This window comes from Patagioenas fasciata, chromosome 11 (genome assembly GCF_037038585.1).
Source record: "Patagioenas fasciata isolate bPatFas1 chromosome 11, bPatFas1.hap1, whole genome shotgun sequence".
NCBI lineage: Eukaryota > Metazoa > Chordata > Aves > Columbiformes > Columbidae > Patagioenas > Patagioenas fasciata.
Genome location: NC_092530.1, coordinates 5,549,321 through 5,568,989, shown reverse-complemented (window position 1 = coordinate 5,568,989; position 19,669 = coordinate 5,549,321). Strand labels below are relative to the sequence as shown.

The 19,669-nt window shown below is 61.4% G+C and overlaps 1 protein-coding gene across 7 annotated transcripts in view; it reads left to right on the top strand.

The window, feature by feature from the left end:
• The first annotated feature begins 713 nt into the window (after positions 1–713).
• Positions 714–19,669, top strand: part of NHSL2 (NHS like 2) — a 31,908-nt gene continuing 12,952 nt past the window's right edge. For 2 of the 7 annotated variants that reach the window (XM_065846393.2, XM_071813366.1), the window contains exon 1: positions 14,329–17,905. In XM_065846393.2, coding sequence (XP_065702465.1) covers positions 17,863–17,905 — 43 coding nt within the window. In that variant the 5' untranslated portion in view covers positions 14,329–17,862. Of the gene's footprint in view, positions 1,055–1,082; positions 1,669–14,089; positions 14,234–14,328; positions 17,906–19,669 lie in introns of those variants that run through there. The other 5 variants (XM_065846388.2, XM_065846390.2, XM_071813365.1 and 2 more) reach the window with 5 other exon arrangements.

Below are 19,669 nucleotides of genomic sequence, written 5' to 3'. Positions count from 1 at the left end.
CTTTGCTTTGCCCAATCTCAAGCCCTGCCCAAGTCTTGCCCAAACTGGGCTGTGCAGAGTGCTGGGGAGCTTCCCATGCACAGGGCCTGCAGGGACTTGGGACACCAGCAGTCAATACACCTCTGCAGCTTCCCAGTGCCACCCCAAGGGGATGGCAGGTTGCAGACGGTGTCGAACAGGGCAATTTTTGTTACTGTGCCAGCACAAATATTTGCTGTAATGTGCTCCCCTCTGGGGAGAGGGGAAACGGGCAGAGGAGAGTAACTGCTGGGGGGCCTAGAACATCCATGGGTGAGGAATGCCAGAAAAATGCAAGATTAATGTGCTCTCCCTGCTGTGTCTATTGGGCTTCTGAGCTCTGCCTGGAGAACTACAACTCCAGAGCCCCACACCAAAATCCCATAGAAGCTTCTGTGGAAGGCCCGACCCCTTCCAGCCCCGGCGTGGGGAAAACAGGCACGGGGAGGATGCCTGTGCCCTACCAAAGGGGCACCGAAGGGTGGCCGTGGCCCCCAGTGCCAGCGCTGGACTTTGCCCGGAGACAGCCCGGGGAGGACCCGCGGGTCCCCGCAGCGCTCCGAGCCGGGACTGGTCTCGCCATCCCGGCTGCCGCGATGCGCCCCCGGCCCCGCCGCCGGCCCGAGCATCCCCGAGCCGGGCCGCCCCTCCCTCCCCTTCCTCCTCCTCCTCCTCCTCCCACCGGCCGGCCCCGAGCCCCGGCGCCGCTGCCGGCCCAGAGCCCTCGCAGCTGCGGGGCTGGCCGGGGGATGAGTTGAGCCGAGCCGAGCCATGCCGTTCTACAAGCGGAGCGTGGTGGCGCGGGGGGGGCGGCCGGCCGTGCCGCTGGCCGAGCTGCGGGACGTCTGCAGCCTGGCGGCTCTCACTCTGCTCCGGCAGCTCGCCGATCTCTGCGGCCACTCGCTCGCCCTCCTGGGAGACATCGAGGGTCACGTCCTGGAGCTGGGTCGTCGCACCGGGCGGCTGCACCGTCGAGCCGCCCGCCTGCAGGCGCTGCTGCGGGGCCGCCCGCTCCGCGGGGCACACGCCGCCCCAGGTAAGGCGACCCCCGTCCGGCCCGGCCGTCCCCCCCGCTCCCGGGAGGTCCAGGAATGCGCGGCCGGGGAGTGCCACTCCTCAGGGCTGCACCCCACTCCCACAGGGATCCCGTTTCCCCTCCCCAATACAGGGGGGTGTCCGCCGCTCTTCCTCCGACGTGGTCCTTTCCGAGTGTTCGCGTCTCTTCTCCGGGGTGTCTCCTGCTGTCCAGGTCCCCTCAGGTCCTCCTCCGTGCGGGGAGGTCTGGCGGAGCCGGGCCGGCGCGGCTGAGGAGCGGCGATGCCACCGCAAAGCCCCCTTGGCCACGGTGGCGGCGGCAGCTGCTGCGGGGTGAGGCTGGGACAGCCCGGCAGCCTCTCCCGCTGCCTGGCCTTCATTTTCCCGCACGCAGTGGGCACTTTCCAGGCTGCCAGCCAAGCACACGTTTCACACTGTGTCCCCGATTACCAGCGGCTGTTTCATTCCAGGCTCTCTGGGAAAGCGAGGACACTGCGAGAGCTACTCCTCACCTCTGCGCTGCTGTCCTTGCCTTGGATGCTTCACTCCCCTCCCGGGGCAGGGGACCGAGGTGGCCATTCCCTCGCTGTGCTTTCAGCCAGCGTGTAGCCGCAGGTCAGCGTGGAGCAGCTTTCGCTCGGGGTTTTGTGTGGCTGGGGAAAATGACAAGTTGTAGCCTGGGCGTCCTGTCTGCTCATCCCTCTCCTGGCAGGGAGCGGGTTTGTTTTGTCCTGGACTGCTTTCATTACCCATCCCAAGTGTTTCAGCTTGGCACAGGCTTCTGTGCTGGGTCAGAAGTGGGCAGGCTGTTTCGGATGAGCTTAAAATAAGCTTGTTTGGGAGTTGTTTATAAAAGTTTATTTTAAAAGTCTTTGCAGGGCGGGGAAGGGGGAGTGGTGTTCAAGCACGTTTTCCCCAGAAGTGCTGCGTGTTTCTCAGGCCCTCTGTAAAACATGTGCCTCTTGTGCTTTCTGTAAACCCTTTTGCAAGTGCTGTTTTGCTGCTCCATCTGTGTGGAGACATGGAAAACGACTGCCAGATCCTCGCAGTGTGCTTCCCGGATGCAGGGAACAAACAGAGCGCTCAGCCTCAGCCTGAGAGATGTGCTGCGCTTGCAAATGCTGGTGGAGTAAATCAGTTATCGGGGTAAGCAGAGGCTCCTGCTGTCCCATGCATCAGCTGGTAGAGAAATGAGGGAACAAGGAGGTACCACAGTCGTCCAGAGCTGACTCGTGCACACCACTAGCACAGCGCCGAACCCTGCAGTGTTGTCACGGTATGTGCTGGGCCGGTGTCTCCTGGAGGAGGAGCTGGCCATGGCGGTGACCAGATGGTCCCTCGCCACCTGCGTCTGGCCAGCAGGTTGAGAATGCCCTTGGCGGCCACAGGACAGCGTGGGGGACGGCAGGGACAGCTGCAGCGTGGTGAGGGTGGGGGCAGCCGCTGCTGCAAGCAGGTTGGGTTTGTAGCCCCCCGCCTGTGTTTTCAGCTGTGCATCAGTGCCGTGTACCTGGGGTTGCTCGTGGAGCAACACAACTCATTGCAAGTGATGTGCATAGCGCAGTGGGCGAACAGTCCTCCCGTGCTGCAGCTCCTCATCAGAGCCCTGTAAATATGCATGTACGCAGTTGTGCAGGGATGGCTCTCTGAGCTGGCTGGCTAGCTGGGTGTTGGAGATGTATGGTGATAAAAATGCTTTGATTTTTAATGTGGGAATAGCTGGGTGGGTGTGAAGCGTGCAGAGCTGTGCCCGCTGCACCTCCCCTTCACCCCTGTTCTGGCAGCGCTGAGTCTTGCGGGGGGTTTGCATTTCTCCCCACACCCCAAGGGAAGCACAACCCACCCACCCTCCTGCCTGCTCCTCACCCATCCACCACCATTGTTCCTGCAGCCGGCGGGACGCGGGTGCCTCCAGCTTTACTCAACTCTTTACTTGGGGAAGAACAAAATTCCAATTTCTGTTTCAGTTGCTGTTTGTTTTTCTAAGAGCCTCAGCATCAGCCTGTCAGGAGGGAATGGTTCATATCTCTGGAGGATGGGAGCTCCTTGCAAACCCCCAGCACCCCATCACTGTGGGGTGAGCAGAGACAGCTCAAGGCTGCATGAGAGTACTTTGTACGGAGCTGCAGCACCATGCAGAGTCCCTTGAGTGAGGAGCAAATGCTTAACAACATCCCACTCGTAGTTTGTTGTTCTTTTTCTCTTCCTTTCCTCTTCTTTATGAGGATCCAATGGCAAAAATCACATTTCTCCTCTTGAACTGGAATAAAACCCCAGTGTCTTGTCACTGAGAGATGCAGGGGAAAATCCCAGGTCTAAACACTCTGGTGCAGCCTTCACACAACCAGTGGGGTCTGGATGACATGTCACAGCCAGTCTGACAACCTCTGAAGGATGGTGATGGATCAGGCCCTGGGAGCGAGCAGGTGCTCTCCTGGAAGGGAGGGCTGGAGCCCACACCAGCCCCAGAGCAGCTGCAGCACCTGCCTGCTGCAATCTGCACTGAGCTGGGTTAGTCCTGGTCTCTGGCTCCTCGCTGACACTGTATGGTGGGGATCAGATTGTTCTTGGGGCTTTTGCAGCAAGTGGGAGCACTCCAGGTGGTGTCAGACCCCAGCCTGGGGGGAGACAGGATGTGGGGTCGACCACCCAGTCCTGAACAGCCAAGCTCACTCCAGCTCAGGGTGGCACATGGTGGTTTGCCCTTCCCAAGGATGGTCCTCACAGCTCCCAGGTTGGGTCAAGCGCCTTTGTCTGGCTTTGGTTCCTCCCAGGCAGGTTAAAGGGATCTGAAAGCCATGAGTCTCCTCACCAGGAAGGGAAGCCCTGTGGCTGGGGAGCTCAAGGTCCTTGCTGTGCAACAGGACATGTCTGTCCATCTGTCCAGAGGCTGTGAGCTGGTGGGAGCTGCCATGTCTTCTTCATCAAGAGGGGAAGATGCTGGTGTAGCAGCGTTGCTGTCAGATGAAGGATTCACACCGCAAAGGGCCAGGGGAGTACTTAATCTGACAAGGCAGTGTGGTTGTTTCCAGTGTGAGACAGCAGGCAAGGGCTGCCAGATCCCTCTGCTCTTACTCATCGCCAGTTGCAAGAGTGGGGAGGGTGCACGCCTGTCCCCAGGGAGCTGGGTGCATCCTGCTCACCAGGACCCCTCAGCACCTGGAGGTGAGGGTGCCAGGGCTGGGCACGGGGGTCCTGCTGCAGCTGGGGGCAGAGCAGGGACCAGGCTTCTCGTCCCACTCCGTTTAGCACCGCCGTGTCCCCGAGGAGTGACACTGAACCCGAATCTCCTCCCGGCACTTGGCACTGAAGGCTGGGGCTGCTTTGCAGCCCAGGAAAGCCCCCGGCACTCTGGCAGCTCTTGTGTTGATCCTCAGTTGGGACGCAGCTCCAGGGGCACCAGCTGGGTGACATGAGTCCTCAGCCAGGGCTCCTGGCTCAGCTCTCTCCCCTTGGGATCCAGTGGCTCTAGAAATAAATCTCAGCAAAGAAGAGGATGGGGGCCTGGCGCCGAGAGCTATTTAAACTGTTGTCCCTGAAGAGCTGTGGGGACGGTTCTCTGGAAGAAACCCTGGGCTGGGCTGGCAGGAGGAGCTGTTTACTGCTCTTGCCGAAATATGCAGCGTTCGCTGTCCTCTGACCTCCCAGCCTGTCTTGAAACAAGCCATCAAGATAGGCAGAGCATCAGCCAGACCAGGGACTGCTGTCCCCCGCACCCCTGGCTCTCTCCTCGCTGGATGGGTGAGGGCTGGCACAGACATTTTGTCCTGGATCCCATCACTGGTATGAAAAACAAACAAACAAACAAGCAAATAAACAAAAACCAGAACCAAAACCAAAAAACAACACCCTCGCTGACTTGTTCGAGTGTCCAGCCAGGCTGGAGTGGCTGAGCTGTCCCTCAGCCCCAGGCAGAGTCACTGCCAGGTCCAGGGGCTGCAACTGCCTCTCACAGCTCTGACCAAAGCCCCAAGGATGCACCCGTGTGAACCTTCCAGAGACCCACAGCTCCATTTTGGGAATTAGATAGCTGAGCCTCCCTCCTTCTGGCCCCGCAGCCACCGTGGGCCAGCTGCTTTCCGTGGGGTCGATGCCCTTCAAGTCGGAGAGAAAATGCCAGGGTGCAGGGCTCTGGCTGTGCAGAGCCATGGGGAAAGAGACACCCCAAACTGAGGGGAGGAGAAGGTCTGGTTTGGAGTGAGATGTGGTTTTAATCCCCGCAGGCTGGGGGGAGCAGAGCTCTCCTCCCCGGCAGCCCCGACCCACTGCAGCCAGCACCGCCACTGGCAAGGGACGTTCGTTGTGGGACAGCTCTGCCTCTCCTTGGCCACCAGGACAGGCAGTGGCGAGCATGGGGTCAAGGCTGGTTGCCCCCATAGCAATGCTGAAGCAGTTTGCAGAGGTCCCCACGCTGGGAGCCCCGCACTGGTCAGCCTGGCCACAAGCTGCCACAGCCTCCTCTGCCGAGCCGAGCAGCTCCCAAAAACCTCCCAGACCTCCAACATATTTTCTCTGCCTGCTTTTTTTCTAAACCAGTGGTGATTTCAGCGTTGGAGGGGAGAGCGCAGCTCCCCCAAAGGCTGCCTCGGCGCGGGCGGGAGGCGGGAAGCTGACCAAGGCCGGGATGGACGGCTTGGGCTGCCAGAGGAGGGGAGCGGGGAGCCGCACCCTCCCTCTTAACAGGAACCGTCTGTGGGAGCGGCTCGGCCAACAGGCAGACAAATGAATAACGCACGTCTCCCACCCGGAGCAGCTCTGGCTGATGGCTGTCCTCAGCCAGGGGCTGATAGCCGCTCTCCAAAAACGCCTGCTGCCGGCAGCGCGGGACTTAGGAGGAGACACCAGCGCTGCCTTTCCACAGCTTCCCTGCGCCGAAGTTACTGCAAGGAAAGAGCCACCTCGCTGGGCTTTGTGACCCTCCGTGATTGCAAACACCCCCCAGCACAACCTGCCCATGGGTGTGTGGTTGCTGCAGTGCCTCATCCTGCTCGGGGGACATTGTGGGAGCTGACGTTGAGGGTGGCATCTCCAGTTATTGTCACAGCCCCTCTCCCTCCCTGCTGGAGTGTTGGAATTCCTGCTTAGATGGACCCAAATCCTGCTTCTGACTGGAAGTATTTTCACGCTTTTGAAAGGATTTACATGAGAGGGGATCTTGCTTCTGGTCTTTCCTCAGGAGCTGGGCTGTGGCCCTCAGGGGCATCAGGTCGCTTGGGTGCAATAGGTCCTCGGGACCCCCATCACCCAGCAAGAAGAGCAGGGCCCACAAGGGAAGGTGGCCTCCACTGTCCCCTCACAGGCTTGCGCATCCCTGGTGATCCAGTTTCCCCCAGCCTGGGCCAGCCCTGCAGGGTGGGCTTAGAAGAGAGACTCCTTTAGTACCAGTATTTCTGCAGTAGAGCGGTTCCTCCAGGAAGCCCTTACGACAGAGGTGTCAAACTCATTCTCACCGGAGGACACAGCAGCCTCGTGGTTGCCTTCAAAGGGCTGAATGTCATTTTAGGACATTGATGAGTTTGTCAAATGAGTTTGACACCCCTGCCTCATGACACCTCATTGGCTGCAAATATGGCAGTGGTTACGGTGCACAGGAACACGGATCAGCTTCAGCTATGTGCCTCCAAAGAAGCTTGCATCGTCTTGAAGCAGTTTGAAGGACGCATTTATCTCCATGTGGAAGCAAGTGTTGGAACTCGCTTTGGCAACCCATTCTCCAGCTGCAAAGATCTCCTTGGCGCTCAGAGAAGGGAGACGTGTGAGCACGCAGGCAGGACCACTCCCTGTGGCCAGTGTGCAGGTTGTCCAGACAGGGAGGAGTGTCAGGGGGTCGTTTTGCTGGCTGGGTATCTGATAGTGCCTGAAAGAACATCCTGACTCACAGAAGGGCCTTGTGCTCTCTCCTCCAGCCAGTTGCCAGCTCCCAGCATGGTCCATGCTTCCCAGGCACCTGGTGCCCAGCACTGTGCCCGCTGGCCATGCCCAGCACGCTGCGGTGGCTGGCGCGGCGCCGGGCAGCGGGTTGGCTGCTGTGCATGCAGGGGCTGTTTGCTGGCAGCACAAAGCCCGGTTTGAGTGAGAGCTGGCACGGTCCTGAACGGGCCGACTATGCTGGTGGGAAGAATCAGCTCTTCTGCTCACCCGTGCCAGTGGGCTCCGCCACCCTCCTCCAGCACTTGTGCCTGGCAGCAAGGACAGCTGCCCGCTGCGGGCACTGAGATGCTGCTGACGGGGAAGCAGGCTGGTGCTTCAGGCGGCAGCAACGGGATATGCACGGCTCTGGGTGAGTACCTATCGGCACACCAGGGTGACCAACCCCCTTCCACCAGAGCCCTGAGTCAGCTTGTCGTGGCTCCAGGAACCTTAGTGGAGCTGCCCGGCAGTGGGGGGAGACTTAAGGTGGTGAGCAGTACGGAGATGGGGAGCAGATCATTAGGCCTTTGAGTTAATCTATTGATGGCAGATCAAAAAAGCCAGGGGAACAAGCTAATTCCCACAGTTAACCAGGCAATGGCTGTTAGCAGCAATTTCCTTCCCTTCCCAGCATCCCAAGTCACCAGGGGCATCTCTACTGAGCAGCACGGCCCCAGCATGAGCTTGGATCCTGCCTTGGTGTCCCCATGGCCAGGCAGGATGATGGGGACAGCTGTCTGCACAGCCAGGGCACCCCACATCGCTGGCACAGGGCAGACACCATCCTCACATGTGTGCTTACCTGTCCACACATGTCTGAGTGTGCACACACAGGCCTGGTGCAGAGGCCAGGGGCTCGTGGGCATGCAATGGGTGTTTGGGTCTGCGCTGCCCACACTCCAGACCAACTGCTCTCAGAGGAGCCTCAGCCAGTCCATGACTGTCATGGTCTCTGAAATCCCAAAGGAAAAGGGTTCCTGTAGCTCCCAGCGGGCAGTGACAAAAGTCATCAGACCCCTGACTGCCTGGGCACTGAGGGGAAGAGGCGATGCTGGAGAAATGCTCATGAGTTGTCTTAAAGTGCTTGCTCTGTACACAGTGAAGCTGGGGGGTCTGCTGCTGCAGGGTCAGCCCTGAGACAAACACCATGCTTTTGCAGGATCCCTTCTGCCATCCCTCTCAGCTTGCTTGCTGTGTCCACGGCTGCCGCAATCAGCAGGTCTGCCCAGTCCCCTTCCCCTGCCTACGGCGCTGGGCACTGGGGCTCTTTCCCAGGTCCCCCAGCAGACCCTGGCATCCCCAACCAGGTGGTGATTGCCCATCACCATCCCGGGGGCTCTCATGAGGCTGCATCCTGCCGAGCAGAGGAAGCAGATCTCTCTTCGCAGACCCAGCTTGTGGATGCACCCTTGCCCGCTGCATGGGGAAGCTCGCCAGCTCCTGCTGGCCCCCCGGGACGTTCCACCTCCCCAGGGCTGCGCCAGCCGCCAGCAGCCTCCTGGGTGGTCCCGGCCGTCAGGCAGCGTGTGGGCTGCATGTGTGGGACCGGCTCCCTTCCTGCCCGTGTTGGGAGCCTGGCCAAGGAGGACCTGCATGGCTCCCTGAAGGCCATGGGGTGCAGCCAGCCCCAGGGGGGGCTGTGGGGCCAGCTTTGGGCTTCTTCAGGCTGCTCCCCAGCGAGCCCTGGGATCGCTGACTTTGGCAAAGGGCTGCTGAGGGGCTGAGGTGCTTCAGCTCATCCCATTGCAACCAGCACAAGGAGAGAAACCTGTGGCTGTGGGTAGGTCAGGTTTGGGCAGTGGCTGCATGGGGCAGAAGGCCCCGTGACGGGTGGTACCTGAGTGAACAGAGCAGAGGGAGCATCTCTGAGCTCCTCCGAAGCAGCGGGGATGTTGCTAATGGGAAGGGGTGTGATAGTATGTGTTCATCTAAGGAGTTGCTTGGCAGGGTTAGAGATGATGTCTGGCTGCAGTAAAGCGTGTGTGGCTGTGGGAAGGAGCTGTGTTTGCTCCTTAGAATCCTCCAGACTTGCCTGTACTGTCTGGTCTGGAGGTGACGGATCTATCTCGTATCACCCACGTGTCCCATGCGCGGGTGGTTTTTGGGTGCACCTCAGCTCGTGCTCTGTACAGCATTGCTGGCACACCATGTTCACCGGCTCCCGAGCAGTTTGTCTGTGCATGTGACACATACCGGCTGTGCCAGGCTTGCCACCTGGCATCCTCACCCTCCGCCGTCTCACAAGCAGCTAGGCAGCATCTTGGACACAGCAAATCTGCTCACGCACCACATCACAGGCATGCACGGCCTTTCCAAATGTGCCCAAATGTGCCTGAGTGGTCGGGCCATACACCCAGGAGTTGCTTGCCAGCGCTGGCAGACAGGCAAAAGCTGCCAGATCATTTCCTGAAGTGGCAGGAAAAGGCTCACGGGGATTTTCTGCTGCAGCAAGCGGAATGGGCAGCAGGAGCATGAAGCGAGGCTAATGCATGCCTGAATTGGCAGCGGGTGCCTTGGGACAAGAACTGCCAGAGGTCTCTGCCAACACCAGTGCCCTCCCTGCCGCAGCCCATGCCGGCTCTGCGTGGCCACGCAGCCCCATGGCTTGCAAACTCTATTTTTCTGATTGTGGGTGCCTACATTGTGTGCAAGGGAATAGCTTGTTTCACGCTTAAGTGGGAAGCCCAAGGGCTCCTGGTGCAGGGAGATCGGCTGGAAGAAGTCAGGCAAAAGCCTGGAGGGATTTGCCCCAGTGAAAGCTGCCTGCTGGCTCCAGGTTTCTTGCTCACCTGCAGGACAGGTGTAGTAAGAGGTGAGGGCAGGGCGGCAGGGTGACTGCCCCACACATCGCCCTGCTCCCCCAGGAGTTCTCCAGCCTTGGGCCAGCACCGTGGTTAAGGGAAGCCTCTGGGCAGGCAGCAAGCGTCAGATTGGAGGGACGTGTCAAGCTGCATGTGGTGCCTGTCAGCCTGTGCCACCATGCTTTGGTGAGGGTTTCCCAAAGCCTTTTTCCAAGCCTCCCCAGGAGCCACCTGAGCCCAGTGGTCTTGCTGCAGGTGCAGTGAACACCTTGGGGCTGTCCCCTTCCCACAGACAGGCAAGGGGGCAGCCGTAGCACTCCGGGCTGGAGTCCAGAGCAAAGCCCTTCACCCAGCCGCCTGATTCCTGTTAATTATGGGAGACAGGAGGCTTGTGCTGCCCACGGCAGCATGGGTGGTGGGGTGACATCTCCTTTCCAGGGGTCCCGCGGATCACAGTCCTCATTGTGGCTCCCGGGACGTGCCAGAGGGATGCCAGCTGGCAGCTGTGCCGTGCAGGACAGGCTGGTGGGATGCTCTGGCCCTGCTCTGTCTCCATGACTCCAGCATCTGCAGCAGGGACGTGTAGCTATATCTTTAAGAAAGGCCTGAGCTGGGGTGGAAGAAGTGTTTCTGTCCAGCAAAGGTGGATCGAGTTAGCGTCAGCAAGCGAGCAGCAGAGTTGGGGTTGTGGTCATTCCCCCACTCCCCACTGGGGCAGCCACCAGCTCACCCCATGAGCGGCCACGGGGGACTGGAGCAGCTGGTGGGGCACAGGGCAGCCTTCATCCCCCGTTGCCTCGGTCCCTGCTAGGGAGAGGAAGCGGAGGAGGCAGAACTGGGTATATAGAACTTTTATCCTCCTCCCTGCCCACTGGACTGACTGCCTCACACTGGGGAGGGCGTTAGCAGCACTGCAGGACAAGGGCAGAGAGCGTGGTGGGTGCACAGCACAGGATGGGTGGCGGTCTCTGAAGGCGGGTGCTGGCAGCAGCAGCCCAAGGGCTTGCCTGCACAGCCAGGGCTGCCCGCTCAGCTCCTTCTGGCTCTCACCTGCATGGGCAGAGAGATGGGGATGGTAGGATGGGGTTGGCTGGGCACCAGGTTGCACCGATAGTGACAGCAGACAGAGCCCTGTGGGTGGATACAGTGTCCTCAGCTCCCTCGGAAGCACCCGTGTCCAGCCCTAGTGCTGGATGTGTCCCTCCTCTTCCTCCCCAGCGGCTCAGGCTGGGACAAGGGGCATCCCCAGGGACCCTGTCAGGAGGAAGGTGCCCAGGATGCCCCCGCGCTGCTGCCTGCCTCCTGCCGCTGCAGGCAGAGGTGCTGGGGGATCTGGTGGCTGTGCGGGAGCAGATGCCAGTGCCAGACCTTGCACCGCATGTCTCCCGTGAGGGGCTCGTAAATGTTGTAAACTAGTGATGGCATCATGGCACCTGGCGGCACTGGCTCTCTCGTGCAGCAATTTTGGGCTGTGTTCAGTTTTCCCGAGCCAGAGTAAGCTCTGAGTGACTGGGGGTGTGGGTGCAGGTTGTTGGGGTGATCAGGGCTGGGGTTCCTGTGTCCCCTGTGCCTGACCTCAGTGTGGGCAGCAGAGGCCTTGCAGCTTGCTGTGTACTGGTGGCATGGTGACCGTCAGAGGACCCAGGTGCAGAGCCCACCATGTGTTTTCCCTCCTCTGAGCAGTTGGGGCAGCCCAGAGCAGTGGTCCAGAGCCTGGAGAAGAGCCTGCCTGTGTCATGGCCATAAGCCAGCTGGGCACCATGATGTCAAACCCTGGGGCTCAGGTGCAGGGGACTGGCGTGCTGCTGCAGCTCTTTGCAGCACTTGCAGGATGTGCCTTCCCCCATGTGCCCACCCCATGCTTAGTGACAGGCTCCAGCAGCCGCTGGGGACATGGCTGCTTGGCAGGAGCCAGGCTGAGGGTTCCTCCAGCCATGGGCGAACCAGGACAACAGAGGACACTGCCGGCAATATCCCCTCCCAGGGAGAACAGGTTAGTCCTGGGTGCAGCTCCTGGGACACAGCACGGAAATATGTTGTTGCTCTGGAAGAATCCCAGGAATGCAGAACCCAGAGGGGACACGAGGTGGCACGGCAGTTTCAGCCCAGCCTTTCGGTCGCTGCAGGCAGGTTCCCTGCCAGGACCAGGCAGGCCTCGCAAAGCAGCTCAGCAAAGGCGGGAGGTCACCTTCAGTGGGGCGAGCGGAGGGGCGGCCGTGCACAGGGTCAGCATCCTGGGCTCCGCCTTTCAGCTTGGCTGAGACCCTGACGATGACTGTGCCACATCCACACCCACTCTGCCGGGCCATGGCATCTCCTCAGGGTCCGACACAGCCCTCGGAACCGCGCGTAGTGCTGCTGGCTCCCCACACTGCCTGTGCGGGGCTGCACAGCCCTGGCCCTGCTCCCCCAGCCTTGGCCCGTCCCCGAGCCGTTGTTCTCTAATGACCTCATCTACTTCGCTGGTTATTACTTTTTAACATGGTCTCTTGGCCAGAAAATAATCAGCTTGTCCACTTAGTGTTTACGGCTTTTTCAAAGAGGCTGCTTTCTCTGCCAGGAGAGGGACTACTTGGAAAATAGAGAGCTGAGCCGCTCCCCACGCTCAGAGCCGCTGACACAGCTGGCGCACACCCGCGTGCACTCAGCCACTGGCACCCTCCTGCCTTCACAGGCCCCGTCACGGTGCGCCCTGTGCTGCAGGCGGGAAGGACCGACTGTCCAGGAGCTGCTTTGCAGTGCGCACGGGGCTCGCTTGGGCCGCAAGAAGCACACAGTTGGGAAAGTACAGGTGAGCTGCACACACCCACAGGGCTCGGAAGAGGACAGGGCATCTAGGGCTTCACCACAAGAGGTGACGAGTAGCTTAGAGTGATGAGTAGCTTGCTCAGGTCCCCGGGACAGGGCGTGGAAAGACAGCTGTGCAGTGGAATTGTGAACCCCACAGAGGTGCTGCTGCATTCTGGCTCGACACCACGTGCCTTGGCTTGGCTGGGGGCTTGAGGGAGTGGGAGAAAATAGTTTCCTGATGGCTTTTCTGCAAGTCACCCCAGGCTCACCTTGGTCCTTCATCTTCCTAGAGAGCACACGGAGGCCAGGCTGAGGTGAGAATACAGCTGTGCTGTCCACAGCTCCTGCCGCAGCCCCATCACGGGCTGTCCCTGTGAGCTGAGGCACTGCCGCAGCCCTGCCCCGGCGCGGGGGCACAGGGAGGGTGCCACCGCAGGGCCCCCACGCTGCTGCAGCTGTCACACCCACCTGCTCCCACATCAGTCACACAAACCGCTCCTTGTGCCAAGGACTGATCCAATTTGTGGCTGTTTCCATAACAACCTCCCAGCGCTTTCTGGTCCTTTCTGTCACTACACAGATGCTGGTTTTCGGCGTGTAAGGGATGCTCTGGCCTGGGATGGAGCAGCTGGGCTGAGACACCACTGAGTATCTCTGGCTTTTGGGTGCAAAGGGCCACTCGCTTGCTGGAGCAGCTGGGGCACACTGAGCAAGTTTCCCCCCGCTTGGGAGTACTTTTTTCGCCATCACAGCGATATGGTGATGTTTGGGCTGGGGAAAGAAGGAGCCCAAGGGCAATAGTTGATCCAGGGTGATCTCTCGGCATAGCTCAGCTTTGTGTGGATATGGCACTGCCCAGGGTGCCAGCAATGGGGCCACTGGAGGTGCTGCCAGCCAGAAACACTCCCGTTTCTCCTAACAGAGACCCCATCACACACAGGCCTGGCTCTTGCTGTGTGCCATGGCTCTCACACAGGCTTTCCCAATGGGGCATGAGCCCCAAGAGATTATCCCACACCCTTCTGTGCACGGGTGTGTGGCCCAAGCTGTGCACAGTGCGCTGGTGCACGGCTCAGGGTGCTCTCGGATCTGCTATTCTCCCTGCCCTCTTGTCTCCATTCACGCCCTGCTCAGCCTCCCACCCTGCAGGGCCAGCCCCGCGCCCCCGCGCATCACCCCGCGCCCCATTACCCCGGGGAGGCTCATGCTCTTACGCCCCAGCGCGAGTGCCCCCGCAGCGCCAGGACCCCTCAGCCCCCACATCCCCCGGGGCTGCCCAGCCCCGCACCCCCCGCCCAGCCCCGCTGCCCCCGTCCGCCCCCCGCAGCAGCCGCCATTGGGCGCCCGCTCGGCGGCCCCGGCGCGGCGGCGGGCGGGCTCCGAGGGGGCGGGCGGGCCGGCGGCTGATGCGGCGGGGAGGGGGGTGCCCGGTGCGGTGCGGTGCGATGCGATGCGGCCCGGCTGGGCCCGGCCCGGCCCGGCCCGGCGGCTCCTCCCCGCTCGGCGCGGCGGGGCGGCGCGGCGGGCCCGGCGGCGGGGGAGGCTGGAGCCGGCGGGGAGCGGCCCGGGGGCGGTGGCGCTCTGACCACCTGGGCCGGGCGGGCCGCGGCGGAGGATGGGCAACGCGCAGCGGAAGGCGCCGCGCAGCCAGCGGCGGGGCAGGATGCGCTCAGCAACAGGTACAGGGGACGGGACGGGGCGGGACCGGACCCGCTCCCCGCGCTGCTCCCGCCGCCCCCGGCCCCGCGGGCCGGGATGAAGCCGGCTGCAGCAGCAGGGGAGGGGGAGGCTCGGCCTCTGCCGCGGCCCCCCGGGGCTGACTGGCCCCTTTGGGTCGCTTGGAGGACACGGAGAGAGGTCACCTCCAGCTGAGGCTTGGCCTCGCTGGCAGGGGCAGTGAGGGATGGGGCTTTTGCTGGGGCCCACCACGGCCCTCTGGTATGTGTAACAGGTGCTGACCCATACCCCAAGCTGTAGGGAGCCAGCCCCAGGCAGTGGGGAGCCAGCTCCAACCGTGGAGAGCCATCCCCAGGCAGCGGGGAGCTCCCCCTGCACAGCCCGGAGCTAGCCTCGGGCAGCAGGGAGCCAGCTCCGACCACCAGGAGCCTTCCTCGTGCAGCAGGGAGCTAAACCCGGGTGATGGGGAGCCAGCTCCAACCATAGGGAGCCATTGCCAGGCAACGGGAACCATCCCCTGGCAGCGGGGAGGCCTTGCACTCGCTGGCCCTCGAGCTGGGTGCTGCCCAGGCAGGCAGCCCATGCCTGCATGAGCCCCCCACACTCCCAGTTCTCTTCTGCCACCAATCACAAAGGCAGTGGGTGGCTCTAAGGGACCCCATACCACAAATTATCTAAGGAAGGCAGAAAGCCCTGCGAATCTGCAGGGAGCATCTGCGGGAAGCAAGGCGACCAGAGGGCTCGCTCTGCACTGGGAATGGGCAGCTGAGCGCAGGTGCCCTCTGAAAAAGCTGGGTTGAACAAGCAGGACTTGTCCAGTCACTCCTTTGTCCCCATCTGGCTGGCCCAGGCAGTTCAGCAACCCTTTCCAGACACCTGGGACTCCAGCTCCCTGACCCAGCCCAGCTCCTGGAAATACCAGAATACCAGGGACACTGGGGTCTGCCACAGCTCCTGGCTCAGGGCTGCCTGAGGGCTTTCCTTGTATGTCCTGGGCTCTGCTGGCCCTGGCTTCTGCACTCACTGCCCTTTGCCTGGCCACTGACTCCAGAGCCGGGACGTGGCAGTGCAGGCAGCAGCAGGGACCTGGCGGCCCTGAGAGACACCTCAGAAAAATTGCATGGAAGCTGCAAGAAAATGGGGGGCGATTGTCACAGCCCCAGTGACTGTCACAGCTTAATAATTAGTGGGCAGAGGGGGTGGAAGTACAGCCTGTATCTGTCTAATTTTGCAGCCGCAGTTGTAATGATTCTTGCAAAGGACTGAAACAGAGCGAAAGAGCTTTGGGTTGCATGAGGAATCAGGAGGGACCCTGACCTGGCAGGTCCTGAGGGATGAAGGATGCTGTGCCAGTCAGTACCCAGCACATCGCCCTCAGCTCCTGTCTTGCAAGGCTCAGGCAGTGGGCAGCGGCTGGACCGCGGGTCTCAGAGCGCGCCCCGGGATGCTGGCCTGCTCCCTGCCTGCTTTCCCACCCTTGCAACTGCCTAGTGCAGTTCGGAGTGGGACGGGAGCTAATTGCACTTCTGCATCATTAAAGGGATTCTTGCGAGCTAGAAGTCACCTTCGCAGCGCTGTCAGGAAAGGCCCAAGGGGGGGTTGTGAGGCCAGCCTTTGTACCAAAGCTCATTCAACTCTGCGCTCGAGCGCAGGGCACTTCTCCCTGCCAGTCTGGAGATCTCCAGATCTTCCTCCTGGTGCCTGGGGAGACAGTGGAGCTGCACCTGGCTGCTGGGAGCAGGGGGGAGTGGGACTTGGCACTGGATGGCTTGAAACTCATCTCAGGTGTGAAGCTGGGGTAAATACTTGGATGCTCGCAGGCCGTTTAGGCTTGGGAATGCTGGGACCTCAATGGCTTGGGCATTCCTGAGCAGCTACACACAGGCTTCCTTGCCGAGAGGTGGTGCTGGGTCCAGGCTGGAGCTTATCTGCTGAGGGGAGGGAGCTGAAACTTGATAAGAAGCAGCCCTGCGGTGGGTCTGGGTCGCTGGCAGGGGGGTTGCTCGCTAGCTGGGAGAGAATGGCAGGGACATGCAGTACCCGGAGGTACCTTGGCTCATCTTGGGCAGGGTCGTTGTTTTGCCCCCTCACAGGTCAACACATGGAGAGGTGTTCCTGATCATTAAAATCCGTCCTTCCTCATGTTCCAATGGGCTGGGTAAGGCTGCATAAATCTGCGGCCTGCAAACCTCAGCTCTGCCTGCTTGACTGATGTGCATCTTTGATGCTCCTCTAATGCTGGTGGGCCCTTGCATCCCTCTACACCCCTTCCTCACACATCAGGAGAACTGAGCAGGCTGTTCGTGCCCAGGATGCTTGCTTGCAAACACGGCAGTGTTTGGAGTGGCGCGCTGGAGAAGGCAGCATGTTCACGGGCTGCTGGAACTGATGTGATGGGTTAGCAGGTGTCTGCAGACAGTGGTCTGGTGGAGCTGGGAGGCAACTCTCTGATTATTGCATCTGTCCTTGGCTGGCATGATAACCACAGAACAGGGTCCCAGAAGAAGCCATGGCTGTTGAGGCAGGACTCCTTGTCCCCCCATCAGTTGGAGCCATGTGCAAGTGCTGCCTGGGTTGCTGGGGGGAAAATGAACTCTGTTGGTATCCACCATCCTTTACTCATCCCATCACTTGGGTCTGCGGCGTCGCTGGGTGGCTGGCACGGGGGTGGATGGGACCAGCCCCTGGCAAGGCATGTGCTCCTCACACTGGCCCAGCGGCCCCAAAGCCACTTCTTGAAGTGAGCTGGGGCTCAGGGCTGCATTCCCATCTCTGCTGCTGTCCTGGCTCCCAGGGGCCTCTGTCCTCTGGGAAAGGCAGGCTCAGCGCTGCCCCTGGGGCGCTGGGAAACTGGTCCCCATGGAGCCTTTGCTCACAGCTTTTGGAAGAAGGCAAAGTGAAAGGAAGCTCTGGGGGTTCTTGCAGCTTCCAAGGTGAAGTCAGGTGAATTCAGGAAGGCCCCTATCTTTTTTAGCTAGTAAGCGTTGGGAGGCTGGGGGAAGAGTGGTTTGAGCCAGCCAGGAGGCAGTGACAGGCTCCGGGGTGCTGATTTCCAGGTGAGGATGCCAACAGCTGCCCCAGCTGGGTCATGCAGGAACAGCTGTGCTCTGCTGGAGAGGGTCCAGCATGTGTTGGTGTCCCCCCAGGTCACCTGTGGCTCTCAGATGGTGCCAGTTGCGGCTCTGGCCATGACTGGGTGATGCTTCAGTTCCGTAACTCTGCTCAGCTGGGGGGAGCACAGCTTGTCCTTACCATGGCCCCCAGGACCCTATCCGGGCACTGCAGCAGGGATGTGCAGAGAGAGAGACAAGCCCCTCCACCCTGACCCGCCACCTTTGCAGGGCCCGCGTGAACCGTGGGTGCGCAGAGGACGGGCTGTGCAGAACCGCGGCCCCTCCGCCGTCCCTCCCCGGGCCCGTGGCAGGGAAGGAAGAGGGGCTGGGGCCGGACAATGGGCTGTGGCGCTGACTCGAACAGCCAGTTCCTGGTCGCTTCCTCTCCCCCCTAGGCTGGAGCTGGCCGTGGGCAGGAAGGCGGAGGGAGCTCGTTTTTCTTCGCTTCTCTCAGCCTGTTTTTGAAGCGAGGGCTCCCGAGCGGCAGGAGCGAGCACCCTGCTGCCGGTGCCCCAGCCATGGCCAAGGCGGAGTGGCTCCTGGCGCCCTGGCACCGCGGAGGTAAGGCAGGCGGTGTGGGCAGGGGCAGGCGGCGGGGCAGCCTCCTCCAAGAGGAGCGGGCAGCGAGGGTGGTAGAGCTTGCAGGTACCCTCGCTCAGCAGGGCAGGACTCCGGGTTGTTGTGAGCTGTTGGGCATGGGGATGTGGAAGGTCTCATCTCCAGAGGCCTCGCAATGGCTGCGGGGTCGGTGCTGCCTGGCTGTGCAGGTCTTGTCCCACCTTTCCCAGCCTGGCCTCATGTGCAGCGTCTCCCTTTTTAAATCCTTGCTGCTGTTCCCCAGCCCGCTGGAGTGTCTTTGCTCTCTGACAAAGCAAGAGCAGCACAGAGACACCCTGCTTGTGCATCCCACCGACCACTCCTCAGGCTGGGGCTGACCTGTGCTGGGGCAGATCCTGCCCGGCCCCACAGCACGGTACCCTCCTGGCAGCTCTCTTGCTGGTGGTGGCAGCAGTGGGGACTGTGGGACCGTGGGTCAACACAAGTGTCACAGTCAGCCAGGCCCACGCTCCTCTCACTGCCCTCACTGTCACTCCTGTCGTGGCTGATTTCGCGTCTCAGGCCCCTTTGTCCCGAGCCCTGGCCGCATTCCCCTCTCAGTCGACTTCCTTCCATTGTCCCAGCCCCGCAGACTGTAAAACCAGCCGGGCACAGGGGAAATGGTGCTTTCCTGAAGCACCCCTGCCTGGTGAGGGGTGCAGGCTCTGCAGCACAGGCAGCCCGCACGCCTGGGCGAGCTGTGAGCACGGCCTCGGGCATCCGTGTGCCACTGAACCTTCCTGCCCAGGCCGGGGACATCACCAGGGGACAGCAAGCGGGCAGGTGTCAGCTGCCCTGTGCCTCGGGGAACCCCTGGCTGCAGCGTGCGGCAGAGCGGTGCCGGGGTGACAAGGGCTGGCAGGGGCTGGTGCTGGCGGGTTGCTGTGCCGGGTTTCCTGAGGCTCTCGGGAAAGTCTTGTACCTGTCTGTTCAGCTGGGAAGTACCTGAGAGTGAGGGTTGCAATATGAGGAGGAAGCCAGGCTGCCGGGAAGACATGGCGAGAAGGGCCCTGAGGGGGTCTGATCCTGCTGCCCATGGCTGATGGCTTGCTGCAGGGAGCTGGGTCTGGCCAGGCTCCGGGATGGCAAAGACAGGGTGACAACAGCATCCATGGCCAAGCCCAGAGCAGCCCCCACCGGTACCGAGGCTGCCGCTCCATCCTCGGGAGTGGAGGCTCTTGGCCCCTTGGCAGGGAGCGGTGTGAGTTCATCTGAACCGGGCGTGCTACCGGGCCAAGACCTGCTGCGAGCATGGCCACGGGCAGTTCCTGTGCCCACAGCATGGGCGGATGGCATGCTCGGGCTCCTCCTGTGCCAGGCCTGCCAGCCAAGTCGTCCCTGCAGCACATGCACCTCCCTGCCCACCAAAATTCCTTGACAGGGTCCAAGCTCACGTTGCTGGAGCCAAATGTAGCCGGGGGGGCTTTTCACCAGTGCCCCCCCCCCAGGCCACCCAGCCTCTGCGCCTGCCAGGCTCAAGGGCAGTTGCCAATCCAGCGGTGCCACAGCTCGTGGAGTCTTCTTACCCTGGTGCCGCTGGGGCAGGACACTCCACCACAGGAGGCTCCCCCGGGCTGTCTGTATGGGGTCACAGCTGACACTGTCTGTAGGAAGCACACATGTCCCCTCCACTCCCGCCCTACACAAGGCATGAGGCAAAGGTGATGGATCACTTGAGATCTGTCTGGGGAAAGGAGCTTTTCTCTCTTTTACTGGATCTCATCACAG